This window comes from Bubalus kerabau, chromosome 18 (genome assembly GCF_029407905.1).
Source record: "Bubalus kerabau isolate K-KA32 ecotype Philippines breed swamp buffalo chromosome 18, PCC_UOA_SB_1v2, whole genome shotgun sequence".
Classification (NCBI taxonomy): Eukaryota; Metazoa; Chordata; class Mammalia; order Artiodactyla; family Bovidae; genus Bubalus; species Bubalus kerabau.
The window spans coordinates 33,047,195-33,063,563 of record NC_073641.1 but is presented as its reverse complement, the minus strand read 5'-3'; the positions used below and the strand labels follow the sequence as shown (position 1 = coordinate 33,063,563).

Sequence of the window (16,369 nt, the reverse complement as noted above, 5' to 3'; positions counted from 1 at the left end):
AACTGCTGCTTCCCCTTCAATAATCACCAGGGCCGCAGCTTTGGAGCAGTTTAAGTCTTTGGGTGCTGAGCCCTTGGAGGTGGATTTGAAGGAATCTGGTGAGGGACAAGGAGGATACGCAAAGGAGATGTCCAAAGAGTTCATTGAGGCCGAAATGAAGCTCTTTGCTCAACAGTGTAAGGAGGTGGACATCCTTATCAGCACAGCTCTTATTCCAGGTGTGTCATTACATCAGGGGTTATTGCTAAAGCACCTTTATGAATGATATTTTAAAATGAGAGTGAGTTTAATGTCAGGATTCAAGTAAAGATAGATTTACTTCTAGAAAATAAGAAAGCACATGAAAGGCAGAAAAGACAAAATCACTGTGGCCTCTGGAGAAAAATGGTCATTCATGATGTGATATATTTTCTTCAGTTTCTTTTCCTGTATATTTTTATCTGTGTTTACAGATTATATACAATATTAGATTTATAAGCAGTTTCCTCTGTTTATACCCTTGAAAAATTGGTTTTTAATTTACTTCTGTTCTCTTTGTTAAGATACTACATTCTTATTATAGGAAATCCAAACAGTACTAAAAAATGTGAAGGAAAAAAGCGTACATTGAAAGTTCCACCAGAGATGACCATTATTAATATCTTGATGATTGTTTTTCTATACATGAGAGATAAAGAGAGGGGGCTTTGTGTGTATGTATTTATGGAATTTCCAGTATATATTTTTTTACTAAAGGATATGATACTTTGTCATGTTCTAATTACTTCCTTTGAAGTGTTTGGTCTTTGCACCTAAATCATGAGCTTTTTGATAGAAGGAATCACTTAAGTCCTTTACAGTATCTTCTAAAGAATGTTTTTCACTCAATAGATGATTGATATCCAAGCAGCCAGCATTTATCAATAGTAAATAGTACACAGTAGTTTGATCTAGCAAGATTTGGGCGTGAAGAGACTCCCTCTTTTTTATTGCTACTTCCTCTCCTGTCCTTTCCTTCTGTTATTGAATAATGAATACCAAGCTGACTCTTATTTTTTTCCCTTTCCAAAAGAAAGTGAGCCAGATAACGAGAGCTTACAGGTTCAGGTTACTTGCGTTTGAACCTATAAAGGAGCTTTGCTTTCTCTAGGGGACTGTGGAGGATCAGGGAAGCTGCTTTGTCATGAGGTTATGGGAAGTGGGAAGTTCTCTTCTGGCACTCCTCCCCCTGCCCCTGCCAAATCTGGCTAATATACACCTAACAGCAGGAGATTGATTGGCATCATATCTATGAGCTTGTGGGGGAAATTGTGCCTCTCAGGCTCTCCGTTGTGTCCTCTTTGCCCACATGGTACCTGACAGGTGAGCTGCTCTCTCCAGGTACCTCCATCCCCCTGGAGCTGGCCAGATGAAGCAGATAGTGGGAAGGTGATCTGGGCTCAGCCCCTAGAGGAATCTGTGTGTGGAAATGAGCCTGGGGTTGGTTACTGGAGACAGGTGCAGACCAGACAGGACAGGAGCTCCCGCTGCTATTTGTGAAATCTGCTGGCCGCAGAGGACTCATGGACAAGCCATGGCAGGAGAGCACTTCAGGGTTCATCCTTTCCTTGTGTGGCGGTGGCTGCTGGCTCACCTCTTACACAGTTGGTTTTGAAGGAGGTGAGGTAGCCTTTGCTGTAGCCACCACGTGACCGTTGAAAGGTTAGCAGGCTGCAGGCCAGAGGAGTTAGGAGCTGAGTAGATATAACAAGTGGCCAGTAGAGGGTGCTAAAGCATTTACTCATGCAGTAAAATGGGGAGGCTTTGAAGCTGGTAGTTTTAGTGAAGCCATATTCTTTATAAAGAACCGAAGATAATTTGGGCATAGTGTATAGAATTATCATTATTATTTTTAAAAATTTTTGTTGGAGTATGGTTGCTTTACAATGTTATGTTAGTTTCTACTGCACAGCATAGAATTATTATTGATTGTAAAGCTTTAAGTAAGTGATAGAACTCAAGACTTCTTGTAAAAAACATTTGGACTTTCTGGGCCTACCCCCACAAAGGGTTTTTTTTTTAACCTAAAAAAGGGGCATATGATGAGGTGACTTTAACCTCTCATTTAAAAAAAAATAAATAGCAATAGTTAATAGTAAGTGTACTTTAGCAACAGGTCAAATTATATATAGTGGAATATAATATACACTATACTATGCTAAAAGAAGTTGTTGAGGAAGTTTTATGAGTCAGTTTTGCTGAGCCTTCCCTGTTTTCAGTCTTTTCTGAAGCAACCTGCTCAGAGCACTTTAAACCTGTACAATGTCCTTGACCAGTGCCATTGACATGAGCTTGTACTCATAAGGCTGATCTTAAAGGACTTTTCTGTTACTTTTTTTAGTAAGCCCTCCAAAAGAGAAAAGCTAATTCAAATATTATAAGGAAGATGGTCTTTTAAAGATCTTTCACATCCCTAGGGGACTGAAACTTGAAAGTATGAGCATTAAAAAAAAAAAAAGATTGAATTATATAAAGGTCCACGTGCCCTTTGAAAAATAGTGTCCTTGGCATTATACCCTTATTGACATTTGTCCCAAGCCTTTGCATGGGGCACCTGACGGTGTGTGTCTTGCTCCTGAAAGACTGCTGGAGCATAAGTTGTTGTGAAGTTTTCCTTGAGTGGATCCAAAGGGGATTAAGTCAAATGTCAGAAGTTCCCCAAGTAGCAATTCCTTAGACAGAGATCCTCGCGGCTGTGCTGAAGACCTGGCCAGGATAAGAACATTAAGAGAGGAGCATGGGTAGTTAGCTTGCTTCAGGCAGCAATCATGCCAAGTGGGTAAATTTTCATTTCTCTTAGGCACACATGAGTCAGTGGGCTTGGACACACAATTACATTGTACTTAGGAGGATCGTAGGTAGAATGAGATGTTTCTATAGCTAGCTGCTTATTATGCTGCCTGCTATCTTTTATTTTTTTAGATTATTTTTAATTGAAGGATAATTGCTTTACAATATAGGTTTCATTTCTGGCACACATCAACATGAATTAGCCACAGATACACATACGTCCCCTCCCTCTTGAATCTCCCTCCCACCCCCAACTCTTTCCCACCCCTCTAGGTTGTTAGAGAGCCTTGGTTTGAGTTCCCTGATTCATACTGCAAATTTTCATTGGCTATCTGTTTTACATATGGTAGTGTATATGCTTCCACGCTACTTTCTCCATTCGTCTCACCCTCTCCTTCCTCCCCTCCACCCATGTCCATAGTCTGTTCTCTGTGTCTGCATCTCCACTACTGCCCTATGAATAGATTATCAGTACCATCTTTCTAGATTCCATGCTGTGTTGTGCTTAGTTGCTCAGTCGTGTCTGACTCTTTGTGATCCCAGGGACTGACTCTATCCTGCCAGGCTCCTCTGTCCATGAGGATTCTCCAGGCAAGAATACTGGAGTGGGTTGTGATGCCCTCCTCTAGGGGATCTTCCCAACCCAGGGATGGAACCCAGGTCTCCTGCATTGCAGGTGGATTCTTTGCCATCTGAGCCACCAGGGAAGCCCAAGAACACTGGAGTGGGTAGCCTATCCCTTCTCCAGGAGAACTTCCTGACTCAGGAATCAACCTCGGTCTCCTGCATTGCAGGCAGATTCTTTACCAGCTGAGCTTCCAGGGAAGCCCCTAGGTTCCATGCTGCTACTGCTAAGTCGCTTCAGTCGTGTCCGACTCTGTGTGACCCCATAGACGGCAGCCCACCAGGCTCCCCCATCCCTGGGATTCTCCAGGCAAGAAAGCTGGAGTGGGTTGCCATTGCCTTCTCCAATGCATGAAAGTGAAAAGTGAAAGTGAAGTCGCTCAGTCGTGTTCTACTCCTAGCGACCCCATGGACTGCGGCCCACCAGGCCCCTCCGTCCATGGGATTTTCCAGGCAAGAGTCCTGGAGTGGGATGCCATTGCCTTCTCCGATACGCGTGTTAATATACGCTATTTATTTTTCTGTTTCTGACTTCACTTTGAAGTTCATCCACCTCATTAGAACTGACTCAAATGCATTCCTTTTTATGGCTAAGTAGTATTCCATTGTATTTATGTACCACAGCTGCTTTATTCATCTGTCAGTGGGCATCTGGTTTATGCTGACTGGTATCTTATACTATCCTCTAGATCCTCTCAGTTGAGTTGGGCAATGGATGAGGGCTAGCATTTAACTTAATGGCAGGTAACTTCAAGAGAGGCCTAGTGGAGAGTGTCAGTTTGTGGTTCTGAACCCACCAGGGAGTGCTCCCAACCTTCTTGTGACCTTTAGGGTCATCTAAAAAGTACCTAGAGAGACTCTTCATAAACTTGGAATATTTAATCAGGAAGAGACTGAATCAGATTGAAAATCTGATTGGTAAGTTAGGACTTATAGGGGCCAGGTGAGGAGGAATCGCAGTGGTTTAGCACTGACTGTTTAAGCAGATTTTGCCTAAATTCCTGAGACACTTAGGAGTGCCATGGGGCACACAGTAAATCCACCCTGATGGAAATAGCCTTCTCCATCTAGGACCTTTCCTGATGGCCACCCGCTTACAAAGCATGAGCGTCGTAGGGTCACTTGACATTCCCGTTCTCCCCTTGTCCACCTCAGGTCCTGCCCTCATTTTGTAACGGCACTGGAAAGCCTGGAATTTTGTTTAATACGGACAGCAACTTGGACTGCTCGTGTTCCCAGCATTGTTAGATAAAGGCATCTAAAGTCATCAGGATTGGAGCACATCCCCTCCCTCCCCACCCCCACCCTTACGTGTGCTCTGAATTTTGCACCCCTTGGTAAAGTGTTTGTTGCCCTTCAGTTTCTAGTCCCGGTTTAGCTTTGGGGCCCCATGTTAAACTAATTTCACGTTCCCTGGGCCTGATTTCAGTCCTGCTGGCTGCTGTGATCTGTACCAAGGCCAAGGATGTTCAGGCTTTAAACATATTGTTCCTTCTCTTGAGAATGCTGTCCCTGCCCTTCTCTGCCTTTTGAAGTCCTACTGAGCTCAGTAGTTACTCCCAGGGACGGAGGAGCCTGGTGGTCTGCTGTCTATGGGGTCGCACAGAGTCGGACACAACTGATGCGACTTAGCAGTAGCAGCAGCAGCAGTTATTCCATAGTTTCTGCTGTCCCCTACTTTGGAGTAAACACTCTTTTTTTCCCCCTGCATTTGTAGCATTTGCCTGTGGCTCGAATGCCAGCAGTGCTCAGCCCACTGCCCTGTGTTGTCCCATCTCCCTGTGCCTCCAGAGTGCCTGGCTTATTTCTGCCATGGATGGTGCTTACCACGGAGCCTTGTATACAACAGTAGCTCAGCAGATATTCCTGAGCTAATGTGGGTTCCTTCTTTATTCTCAGTTGATACAATCCCTTTCATTTTACCAATGCTATCCAAGGAAAGATACAATACTCTTGGGTAGGAATACTGCAGAGGCTAGTCTTAAACTAAGAAAGGAAGCTAGTTTTCTTAAATTTTCAAAACTAGGACTCTTGCTATATTTGCAATTTGAGGCGATTAGCTAGGCCTCTCAGAAGAAAGACTTAGGAAGTAGTGGGATGGTCTGTTCAGGAGTTAGAAGTATCCTGTCAGCCAGGAGGGAGGCTATTCCTTGGTTGATCATAAATTATAATGGGTTGGCCATATATGCTCGGACCTTTTTAAGGCACAATGAAGATTAGGGTAACAGTACTTTTTATTTTTGGGCTTCCCCAGGGGCTCAGTGGTAAAGAATCCGCCTGCAAAGGACCTTTGTGGTAGTTTTGCATGACTCTGGGGAATTGGGAGGGGATGTTCTCCCTTGATATGCAAGGGCCTTGGACATACGAGACCAAACCTGAGGGCTCTCACAGTCTCCTGAAAAATCAACACTGGTTTTCCATCAGATCTCCATCTGTCTCTTGGATTCCATCTTTCATATAGAGTAGAAATATAGTACAAAAGAGTAACTTTCCACAGTAATTTTCAAACCTGTTCTTTTAGGCAGGAGAATAATTGATTCAGCAATATACGTATCTTCATTTATGAAATTCCACAAAGATATTATTGTTTCGATAACTACTCAAGGTTATTCTCTAAAATAAAGCTTTATTTTTCAGATTTATTCTTTTCTTTCTGTAAGCATTGTGGTCCAATATGACAGAACTGTACAGATCAGTGATTTCCAACTTTTTTTGAAGAATGGTTTAACTTTGTTTTATTGACTAATCTGACTCATATACCAGCCTCCCCTCCAATAAATGCATTGTGTGATTGTATGGAATTTTGTAATATTACTTGTATGAAGTTTCATTTGTTTTGAGAATTTTGAAAGACAGAGAGAAATACTTAAATGTTGCAACATCAAGGGGTTGGTTACCACAGGCTGTCTACACACCTCTTTGTAACTTTCAGCAGAGCAGGACAACTTGTCATCAAGAAGATGATGCCAAAGTTGTGAGGTTTTGCATCATGTCTCAGTCTTGACTGTTTAGAGTATGTTTGAGCGCATTTAGTGAGAGACTGGGCCAAATTTAACAGATATCCGTTAGGAAGATTTCTGGCATGGAATCTTCTGGTTTGGTCTGTTGTTTCTCCCAAAGTGTGTTGCAAGATTGGGGAGCATTGTGTTCCCCTCCCTGGCAGTCCTTGAGATGAAAAGAATTGGGAGACTGATGCTGCTCTGGTGAGGACGACCCAATAGTTACAGCTACAACCAGCACCTTCCACCATGTACATTTCTGTTCTCCCTTCTTTCCTGTGTCTCAGTAAGAGTTAGGGAGGTCTAGCTGCCTAACAAATTCACCCCAGAGCTCAGACATTATAGACATTTATTTCCTGCTCAGTTAACAGGAATAAGGTGGTTGACACATTGGAGGGCAGCTCTCCTTGCAGTCTTCTGGGATTCAAGTATGACAGTATCACTATAATGGTGATGAGGCTCTGAAGGTCACTCAGGATACTGTCTCCGTTCCACTGACTAGTAGCAGAAGGCCATGGGGGAGTGTGCATGGGATGCCAGGAAGTGGCACATACCACCTCTGCTTACATTTCTCTTGCTAAAGACCTAGTCACGTGGTCAGACCTAACTGTGACGGAAGCTGGGAATTGTAGTCTAACAGTGCCCGCAGGAATAAGAGAACATTGTGGTAGTTTGCTAAGGCTGCCATAACAAAATCTCACAGACTTGGGGGGTGGGGGGTGGTGGTGGTGTTGCTTAAATGATAGAAATTTATTTTCTTACTGTCTGGAGCCTAGAAGTCCAAGATCAAGGTGTCGGCAGGTTTGGTTTCTTCTGAGGCTTCTTTCCTGGGCTTGCAGAGAGCCTCTTCTGCTGTGTCTTGGTGTCTTTTTTTGTGTGCGTGTGTCCTCATATTCTCTTGTTTTAAGGATACCAGTCATACTGGACTGGAGCCCACCCTGATGGCCTCATTTAATGTAATCATCTCTTTAAAGGTTCTACCTCCAAATATAGTCGTATTCCGAGTTACTATGGGTTAGGGCTTCAACATATGAATTTTTCTGGGGACACAATTCAGCCCATAGCAAATGTGGATTTTGGTGAGGAGCTAAAAGCTGCTTTCCTCTTCCCCTATACTGTGTGTGTGCTCAGTCACTTCAGTTGTGTCTGACTCTTTGCGACCCTATGGACCATAGCCCGCCAGACTCCTCTGCCCATGGAATTTTCTAGACAAGAGTACTGAAGTGGGGTGGCATTTCCTTCTCCAGGGGATCTTCCTGACCCAGGGATTGAACCTGCATCTCCTGCATTGCAGGCGGATTCTTTACCACTGAGCCACTGGGGACATCCCTTATAACTGCTTATGTTTAATCCATTCATTGGCGATCATATCATGGATTTAGAACCAGACAGAGTAGATTCAAATTCTAGTTCCACTACGTAACAGCTGATGTGTCTCTCTTAACTTCAGATTCCTCATCTCTGAAAAGGAGGTGAACATTTTCATCTTACAGAGCTGTTTTGAGGACTTGTTAAGGGAAAAAGCCCAGCGTAGGGCCTGGCACGTAGAGTATTAGCATAATCTCCTTTCTTCCGTTGGTGATGCCTGTCTTGCAGATGGTACCCAGACTGAACAGCTTGTTAAATTTTGCAGTAGAAAGTCTGGACATTCTTGAGCATTTCATGGTATGTCAGAGATAGTCTCTGAAATCTTCAAGCTTATGGACATAACTCATGAAGTTACAAAACCATTGCCATTAGATGGCAATCTAGCATGGATTTCACTGTGGAAAACCGTGACTTAACTTGCTTTTCATCTGACTTTTCTGAAGATATCTGTTTCATTAAGGGTTTTTCGTCAATCTCATTCTAAGTTTTCTGACATGGAAAAGAAAATAAGCAATATTATTTCTATTAAAAAATAACTTCCTAATTGTTTTATAAATTAGTGTATAATAAATATTCATTAATCTTTTTAGGGATTTTGGTAGCTGAGGTACACCTAAATGGGCTTCCCAGGTGGTGCTAGTGGTAAAGAATCTGCCTGCCAGTGCAGAAGACATCCATCCCTGGGTGGGCAAGATCCCCTGGAGAAGGGAATGGCAACCCACTCCAGTACTGTTGCCTGGAGAATTCCATGGACAGAGGAGCCGGGCAGGCTACAGAGTTCATGGGATTGTAAAGAGTCAGACTCAACTGTGCGACTATTGCTTAATGTAATATATATTTACATGTGTATTATATAATATACGTTTTCTTTTTATGTTACCATTTAAGTTTGGTAGGTTGTTTTCCTTTTTTTGAGAATTCCCATAGATTGTGATTCCATGGTAAAGCTTTGACTAATTTTAATTTTTATCTATACAGAATTTTATAGCTATAACAGGTAACTTATTAAGGTAATCCTGGAAAAATTTTTATAAATGTATTCTCTAGTTATTGGGTAAAGGCTTGTTTTTAGGTTTCTTCTTTAAATAAATCTTTAGGGATTTCTCTAATCTGCTAAAACATGCTGTTACCCTTTTTGCTAAGTATTACATTTAGAAATATCTTGAGGCATCCAATTTGTAAAAGTCAGATTTTTGCCAGCCTGACTTTCTCTCTGGTTCCTTATACAAATAATTAATTAGGCAGAGAAAATTTTTGTCTAGTTCCAAGAATAGCATTCACATGTAACGTACTCTACTTGACTATTTAAGCTTAGGTCAGGATCATTCCGTACTCCCTGTTGGCTCAGATGGTAAAGACTCTGCCTGCAATGTGGGAGACCCTGATGGGTCAGGAAGATCCCCTGGAGGAGGGCATGGCAACCCACTCCAGTGTTCTTGCCTGGAGAATCCCATGGTAGAGGAGCCTGGAGGGTTGCAAAGAGTTGGACACGACTGAGCGACCAGCACTTTCACTCTCAGAATCTCTTTCTGTTCACAAACACAGCTATCTGTAGCCTCTCCAGTGATAACAGAGCTGGAGGGGGTTGGATCTGTGTGTTGCTCTGTCTACCACACTTGGCAGAATCAGAGACTCATTAGATCAGTGGATCAAAATGTTCAGCAGTTTTTTGCCACATCCAATCTATTACATAACCAATGATCTCTTTTTTCCTTATGTATACATATATTTGTATACAAAGCCTTTTGTCCTGATCTGTAACGTTTTTACATTTTAAGACTAAATATTTGAACCCCATCTGTGATTTTGAAATTCCAAAAGAGCCCTTGGTGTATATAAGTTAGAATGCCTTTGGCTGCCAGAAGCAGATGTTCCAGCACAATCTGCCTTAAACCAGAAAGGAGATTTGTTGGATCTTGTAACTGAAAAAACTGGGCTTCCTTTGTGGCTCAGCTGGTAAAGAATCGGCTTGCAATGTGGGAGATCTCAGTTCAATTCCTGGATTGGGAAGAACCCCTGGAGAAGGGAAAGGCTACACACTCCAGTATTCTGGCCTGGAGAATTCCACTGACTATAGCCCATGGGGTCACAAAGAGTCAGACATGACTGACTTTGACTTGTCACTTGTAATGGAAAAAAGTCCAGTTATAACTGGAGAGGTATGCTCTGGGGAACCCTGCTGGGCTCCTTTGTCCTCTCAGCTCGGCCCTCTCTGGTTGGTTTCATCCTCAGGGATGAAAGGCAGGGGTAGAGGGGTAGAGGCAGAAGTAGCTTCAGGCCTCAGTGTGCACAGCACATTACACCACCAGAGGACAAGGCAAGCCCAGTCTGATGACTCCCTCTTGAAGAGCAAGGAAACTTCTTTTTCAGAAGCCCTTAGCACACTTTCCCTCATTCTTATTTACTTTGATTGGGTAATGTCTTCACTTTTAAAAAAATTTATTTTTACTTATGTATCTGGGTCTTAGTTGGAACATGTTGGATCTAGTTTCCTGACCAGGGATTGAACCTGTGCCCCCTGCATTGGTAGCTCAGAGTCTTAGCCACCAAAGAAGTCCCAACATCACTACTTTTGAACCAATAAGTGTAGGCTGGGCCTCTCAACTTATGCCTGGATTTCTGAACAGGTCATCAATAAGTTATCCTTGGGCCAGCCAGGCCTGCCTTTGGAGTAGTTTCAGGTCATTTCTCCTTAAAGCTCATGGACTATGTCGAGAAAATGAAAGTCAGTAGTGACAAGAGGATGCTAGATAAACACCAGTGCTCAATGTAAAATTGTGTTCTTGAATAATATTCCTTAATGCATAAATACTACAGTTCAGAGCATCTTTACATGCTCTGTTTTGCATGTAGTCAATATAGTAGTGTATTATATTAAAATTATCCTTGTGTTTATAGTACTTGTTCACAAGAAATCTATTTTGGTTTGGATAAATATATTTAATAAGTTATATTATTAATTTCTTTGTTACTACGTTAAATATACTATGTTCTTGTTAAAGCAGAAAGTTTTTCTTGAGCCTGCTTAATTTGATGCCTTAGAGGCCAGGAAGTTAGGAATTTCCCCATCTGATTAAATGCCATTGAATAATTCCAGTAAGTAATGCTAAATGTTCTTTGGAATTATTATAAAACTTTGTGGTAAACCTTTTTCATCTTGGTGTCTTGTTGTTCTTAATATTTTTAGTGGTTTCCTCTGAATTTTCCTCTTTTTTTTTTTTTTGGTGTTATTAAAGTTGTCTGTGAGGGCTTGATTCTTTTTCTGCTAAGACAGAATCTGAAAATTCATTATTTCAGATGATCATGTTAGACCTGATTTACTCAGAGAGGTATAAATAACATTTTGTAGAACTTTCCAGTAAAGCTTTAGCTGTTGGTGTTTAGTTTAAGCTAAGTCTCTCTATTTGAATTTAGTGTTGTAGAGGCCAGTGGTATATTCTTTTGCCACATCGCAGGAAGTTGTTAAAGCTATTTTTAGAAACCCAGGTGCCGCCAGTGCAGGACACTTAAGAGACATGGGTTTGATCTCTGGGTTAGGAAGATTCCCTGGAGGAGGGCACAGCTACCCACTCCAGTATTCTTATCTGGAGAATCTATGGACAGAGGAGCCTGGAGAGCTACAGCCCATAAGGTTGCAAAGAGTCGTACACATGCGACTTAGCATGCAGGCTTTTCTAGATGTTTTTGAATTTGCCACTTTAACAACTACATCTTCAGTTCAGTTCAGTCACTCAGTTGTGTCCGACTCTTTGCGACCCCATGAATCGCAGCACGCCTGGCCTCCCTGTCCATCACCAACTCCTGGAGTTCACCCAGACTCATGTCCATCGAGTCAGTGATGCCATCCAGCCATCTCATCCTCTGGCGTCCCCTCTCCTCCTGCCCCCAATCCCTCCCAGCATCAGAGTCTTTTCCAATGAGTCCACTCTTCGCATGAGGTGGCCAAAGTACTGGAGTTTCAGCTTTAGCATCATTCCTTCCAAGAAATCCCAGGGCTGATCTCCTTCAGAATGGACTGGTTGGATCTCCTTGCAGTCCAAGGGACTCTCAAGAGTCTTCTCCAACACCACAGTTCAAAAGCATCAATTCTTCGGCACTTAGCTTTCTTTATAGTCCAACTCTCACATCCGTACATGACTACTGGAAAAACCATAGCCTTAACTAGACGAACCTTTGTTGGCAAAGTAATATCTCTGCTTTTGAATATGCTGTGTAGGTTGGACATAACTTTCCTTCCAAGGAGTAAGCTTCTTTTAACTACATCTTAGTGTTCATTTAATAAGAAAACACAAGAGTATGAAAGCTACTATTAATTCAGTCACATTTCAGAATAAATATGTGTGATGCACTGCCGTATAGGCACACATCAAGAAACAGTGCACATGTGTGGGGCACTTTTTCAGCCTGCAGTCAGTTCTGCGTGTACACAGAGATTCAAGAATACCTTATATTAATCTGTGGCGCCTCTTGTCTGTTGTTACTGTTTAGTCACTAAGTCGTTCTGACTCTTTTGTGACCCCATGGACTGTAGCCCACCAGGCTTCTCTGTCCATGGAATTTCCCAGGCAAGAATACTGGAGTGGGTTGTCATTTCCTTCTCCAGGTGATCTTCCTGAACCCCTGTCTCCTGCATTGGCAGGCAGGTTCTTTACCACTGAGCTACCAGGGAAGCCCATGGCACCTCTACTTACCCCAAATAATGGCCATCCAGTTGGGAAGCTCTGTAATTAGTGTTATAAATATCTCAGTTATTCTCCTAATAAAAATGTTCCCTAATCTTCGAATGCAACCTCCTTCAGTTCTAAACTGTTAGACCTCAGAGCTGTAAGTACAGCTTTCCTTCCCCATTTAGCCTGTACATGGTAGGCACTGAATGGGTATCACTTGAGTCAGTGCATAGATGAAAACTTGAATGATGACTATGAGTGCATGATGTTCTAGATTGTCTTGGCAAAAGTACGGAAGTAAACTCCCAACTGGGAGGGAACTGAGTAATCTTACCAGGAACTTAATGTTCATGAACCACAAGAAACCAAGAAATAGTTCATGAAGTTGGACATCTTCCCAAACCTTTAACCCACAGTTTGTTTTGTGTCAGGAAATACATTAATATTTTTTTCTCCTTGTTGAGTTTTTTCAATCTCCTTTTTTTGAGGGGGTGGTTTGAAGAGATGTAAGTTTTAGTCTTTTTGTGTTTCTCATCTTCTGCAAATAAATGATAAAATCAACAGAAATGAGCAGTCAAAAGGGGAAAGCCCAAGCGTGTCTCTAAAAACCCTTGTATCTGCCTCCTTTTATTAATTTTTCTGCCTCCTTATACAGTCCTGTCCTGGAACACCTGATATGCTTATTTGATCTTTTATCCATGTGTCTAGGACCTGTACTGGGCTGTCACTGGGGTATTATGGAATATCTCTAAACGTTGGATTTATTCTTTTCGGTGTTACATGTTATATAAAAAAAACTCTGTGTGCATCTTCCTGTTTGCTATCCATCCTTAGTTATGATTCTGTCTCCCTGTGTAAGTATTTGGGTTCGCTCTTTGAAAGGCTTTCCTAACTGTATAGCTTCCTTTGCTGTAGCAGGGAGGGCAGAGGATTTTGAGTGAAGTATTTTCTGTTGGTAAGTAAACAGACTGGGTAAGGGTTATTTCTTTTTTTTTTTTTTAATTTCTTAATTATTTTAATTCTTCTAGTACAACTAACTCTTTAATCTCTGGCCTCTACTTAAAGGGGAAACTGGTTGTGATTATGCTTTGTTTATTTTTATAAAAATAGTGTGTGACTTTTGTTGGAAATACAGTAGAGTACAAAGTAGAAAATAAAGATCATTTGTGATCCTTCTACTCAGTGAAAAATGCTATTAACATTTTACCATTTCCTTTCAGCCTTCTTCCCATGCATTTTTATCACATTAGATGAAGATAAAATAGCTTTCTTACTTACCCCACTAAATACTCTTTTAAGTTTCCCCCTTAATATAATGTCATTAAGAACTCTCAATAAATATTTTAATGGTTTTGTTAGAATTTTCTTGTTTTAATGTACTGTATTTTATTTAACTGTTCTCCCAAAATTAAGCTTTTTATGTATTTCCAGTTTTTGTCAATTAAAAATGATATACTAACATTTTTTTCTGCTTTATTCCTATATCTGTATTTTCAGTTATTTCCCCAGGATTAATCAAATCTGGGAAGTAGAATTAGTAGATGAATATTAGTATTTTTGGCAATTTGGTAAACACTTTATATAAACTATGCTTTCCTGGAAAATTATGCAGTTCATAATCTCATCAGTAGATCGTCCAATTAATTGTTTGATTTCAGCAGTATTCAAGATTTTGTTGACTCTTTCAGTTTGAGGGCAAAAATATATCCCATTCTTTGTATTTGCATTTCTTTTTCTTTCTTTTTTTAATATATTATTTTTTTAGATTGGATTATAATTGCTTTACAATGTTGTGTTAGTTTCTGCTATGCAGCAGCATAAATCAGTTATATGTGTGCATTTATGCCTTCTCTCTTGAGCCTCCCTTCCACGCCACCCCGCATCCTACCCCTTTAGGTCATCACAGAACACCCAGCTGAGCTCTCTGTGCTGTATAGGAGCTTCCAACCAGCTATCTGTTTTACACATGGTAGTATATATATGTGTGTGTTCTCACATTTCTTTGGTTCTTACTGAGGGTGAACTGTTTTCATTGGGTTGTTACCTTTCTATTGAATTAGCCATTTGCATTTGCTGCTCATTTATCTGTTAGGATCTTAGTGTAGTGTTTTGTTTCTATTTGAATTTCCGTGAACTTTTTATTGTATTAATTTTTTGTCATGTTTATGTTCTTCTGAGGATAGTAATATATACCTTTTCATATTTAAATTTCTTGATGTTTTCCTTTGTAATTTTTCCCATTGCTGAAATTTAAGAAGTACTTTTCAGTCTAAAGACAAGAGCGAGATTTACCAAGGATATCTTTTCTTCTTCTCTTTGTGGGGTGATTCCTTTATAATTAATTCTAACCTATAGAGTTCAGAGTTTAATTTGAAATAAATGTTAGGTTTGGGTAGATTTTCTCCTGAAAAGCTAACTAATCATCTTATTAATTTTTGTTCTTTCCATTTTGTAATGCCACACTTAGCATTTATTACATTTTTGTCACAGTAGGCCATCAGGGTAAGATAGTATTTTGAAATTTCCTTCTCCGTCTTTCCCTCTCTTGACCTAATCTTTTGAGGATTTGCTCATTTGGAATTTTTATGTACTATTCTGCTCCTCTTTTGGCTCTGTTTTTTCCCTTCTGTTTTTAATTTGCATTTCTGCACTTTTCAGAATTTTCAAAAAATTAGTCCACATGTGAGTTCTTGAAGACAGCTGCACTGTTACATTCATCATTGTATTCCCTGTAGCCCTTATTGAATTTTTAAAGCAATAACATTAAAGCAAGCTCTTCTAGAAAACTTGGAAGATAAGAAAAAGCATAAAGAAGAAAATAAATTAGTCTTACCACTCAAAGATATCCTGATGCTGTTAAACGTACTCTATAAAATTTGCTAGGAACTATATACATGTGTACTTAGTCACTCAGTCACGTCTGACTGTTTGTGACCCCATGGACTACAGCCCGCCAGGCTATCTTGTCCATGGAATTCTCCAGGCAATACTAGAGTGGGTTGCCATGCCCTCCTCCAGGGGATCTTCCTGACCCAGGAATCAAACTGGGGTCTCCTGCATTGCAGGTGAATTCTTTACCAGCTGAGTTACCAGGGAAGCCCAGGAACTATATAGTATTTGTAGTATTTTGTGTGTGTGTGTGTATGCTTGAAACATTCATATATATGTGTATAATTTTATTTTTTACTAAATGGGAGCATCCTATACATACTGTTTTGTTGTATACTTTTTACTTGTAATAATTCCATGTTTTTTTAAACATTCCTCTGTGACTTTAAATATATTTTTTTGACTTGCATTCCCATTATTTGGCTATATACTAAATAAAATATTTTATGTGAAAGAAAATGCTATTCTTTCAAAGAGATTGAATTTCAGAGTGATAATACGGTCAGACCACCTGTTATCTCTGTTGCAGCAAAAATATGTGTGTGTGTGAGCCACTGTAGAATGGCTTTGTGTAGGTTGAATAGGTAAAATCAAAGAAGAGAAATAGGTGGTACATTAGATGCTTTGTAGGGAGCCTAAATGGTTTTGGCCACTTGACATCTTACAAAGTGGGCAGCATTACAGATCCAGGGTCTGAGCTATAGCTATAGTTATCTCAGAAGGAAGAAGGAGTTCAGAATTTTGGGGGCAGGAGATGTTAGTTAGATGCCAAATCAAATTTGTGAGGTCGATGGTTGTAAAGTCGGTGCAGTTAGAAGTCACCCAAGGGGGTAGACCTGTATCTAAATTGGCTATAGCCAAAAGAGTAGTTTAAGGCATGTCAGCCTAAGACCAGAGGGCACAAGACAGGTGGGATAAAAAACTGTGACAAACATGAGTCTGGTTAATAGAGATGAGGCTCTATTAGATGGGGCTTAGTAGAGATGAGGCACTCGAGGTGGGTAGTGACGACAG

The 16,369-nt window shown here is 40.7% G+C and overlaps 1 protein-coding gene across 9 annotated transcripts in view; it reads left to right on the top strand.

Annotated features, from left to right (window-relative positions):
* The window catches only part of NNT (nicotinamide nucleotide transhydrogenase), a 93,406-nt gene that overhangs the window by 26,406 nt on the left and 50,631 nt on the right, over positions 1–16,369 (top strand). For all 9 annotated transcript variants that reach the window (XM_055554974.1, XM_055554975.1, XM_055554973.1 and 6 more), the window contains exon 7: positions 31–218. In XM_055554974.1, the coding sequence (XP_055410949.1) occupies positions 31–218 (188 nt within the window). The remainder of the gene's footprint in view (positions 1–30; positions 219–16,369) is intronic.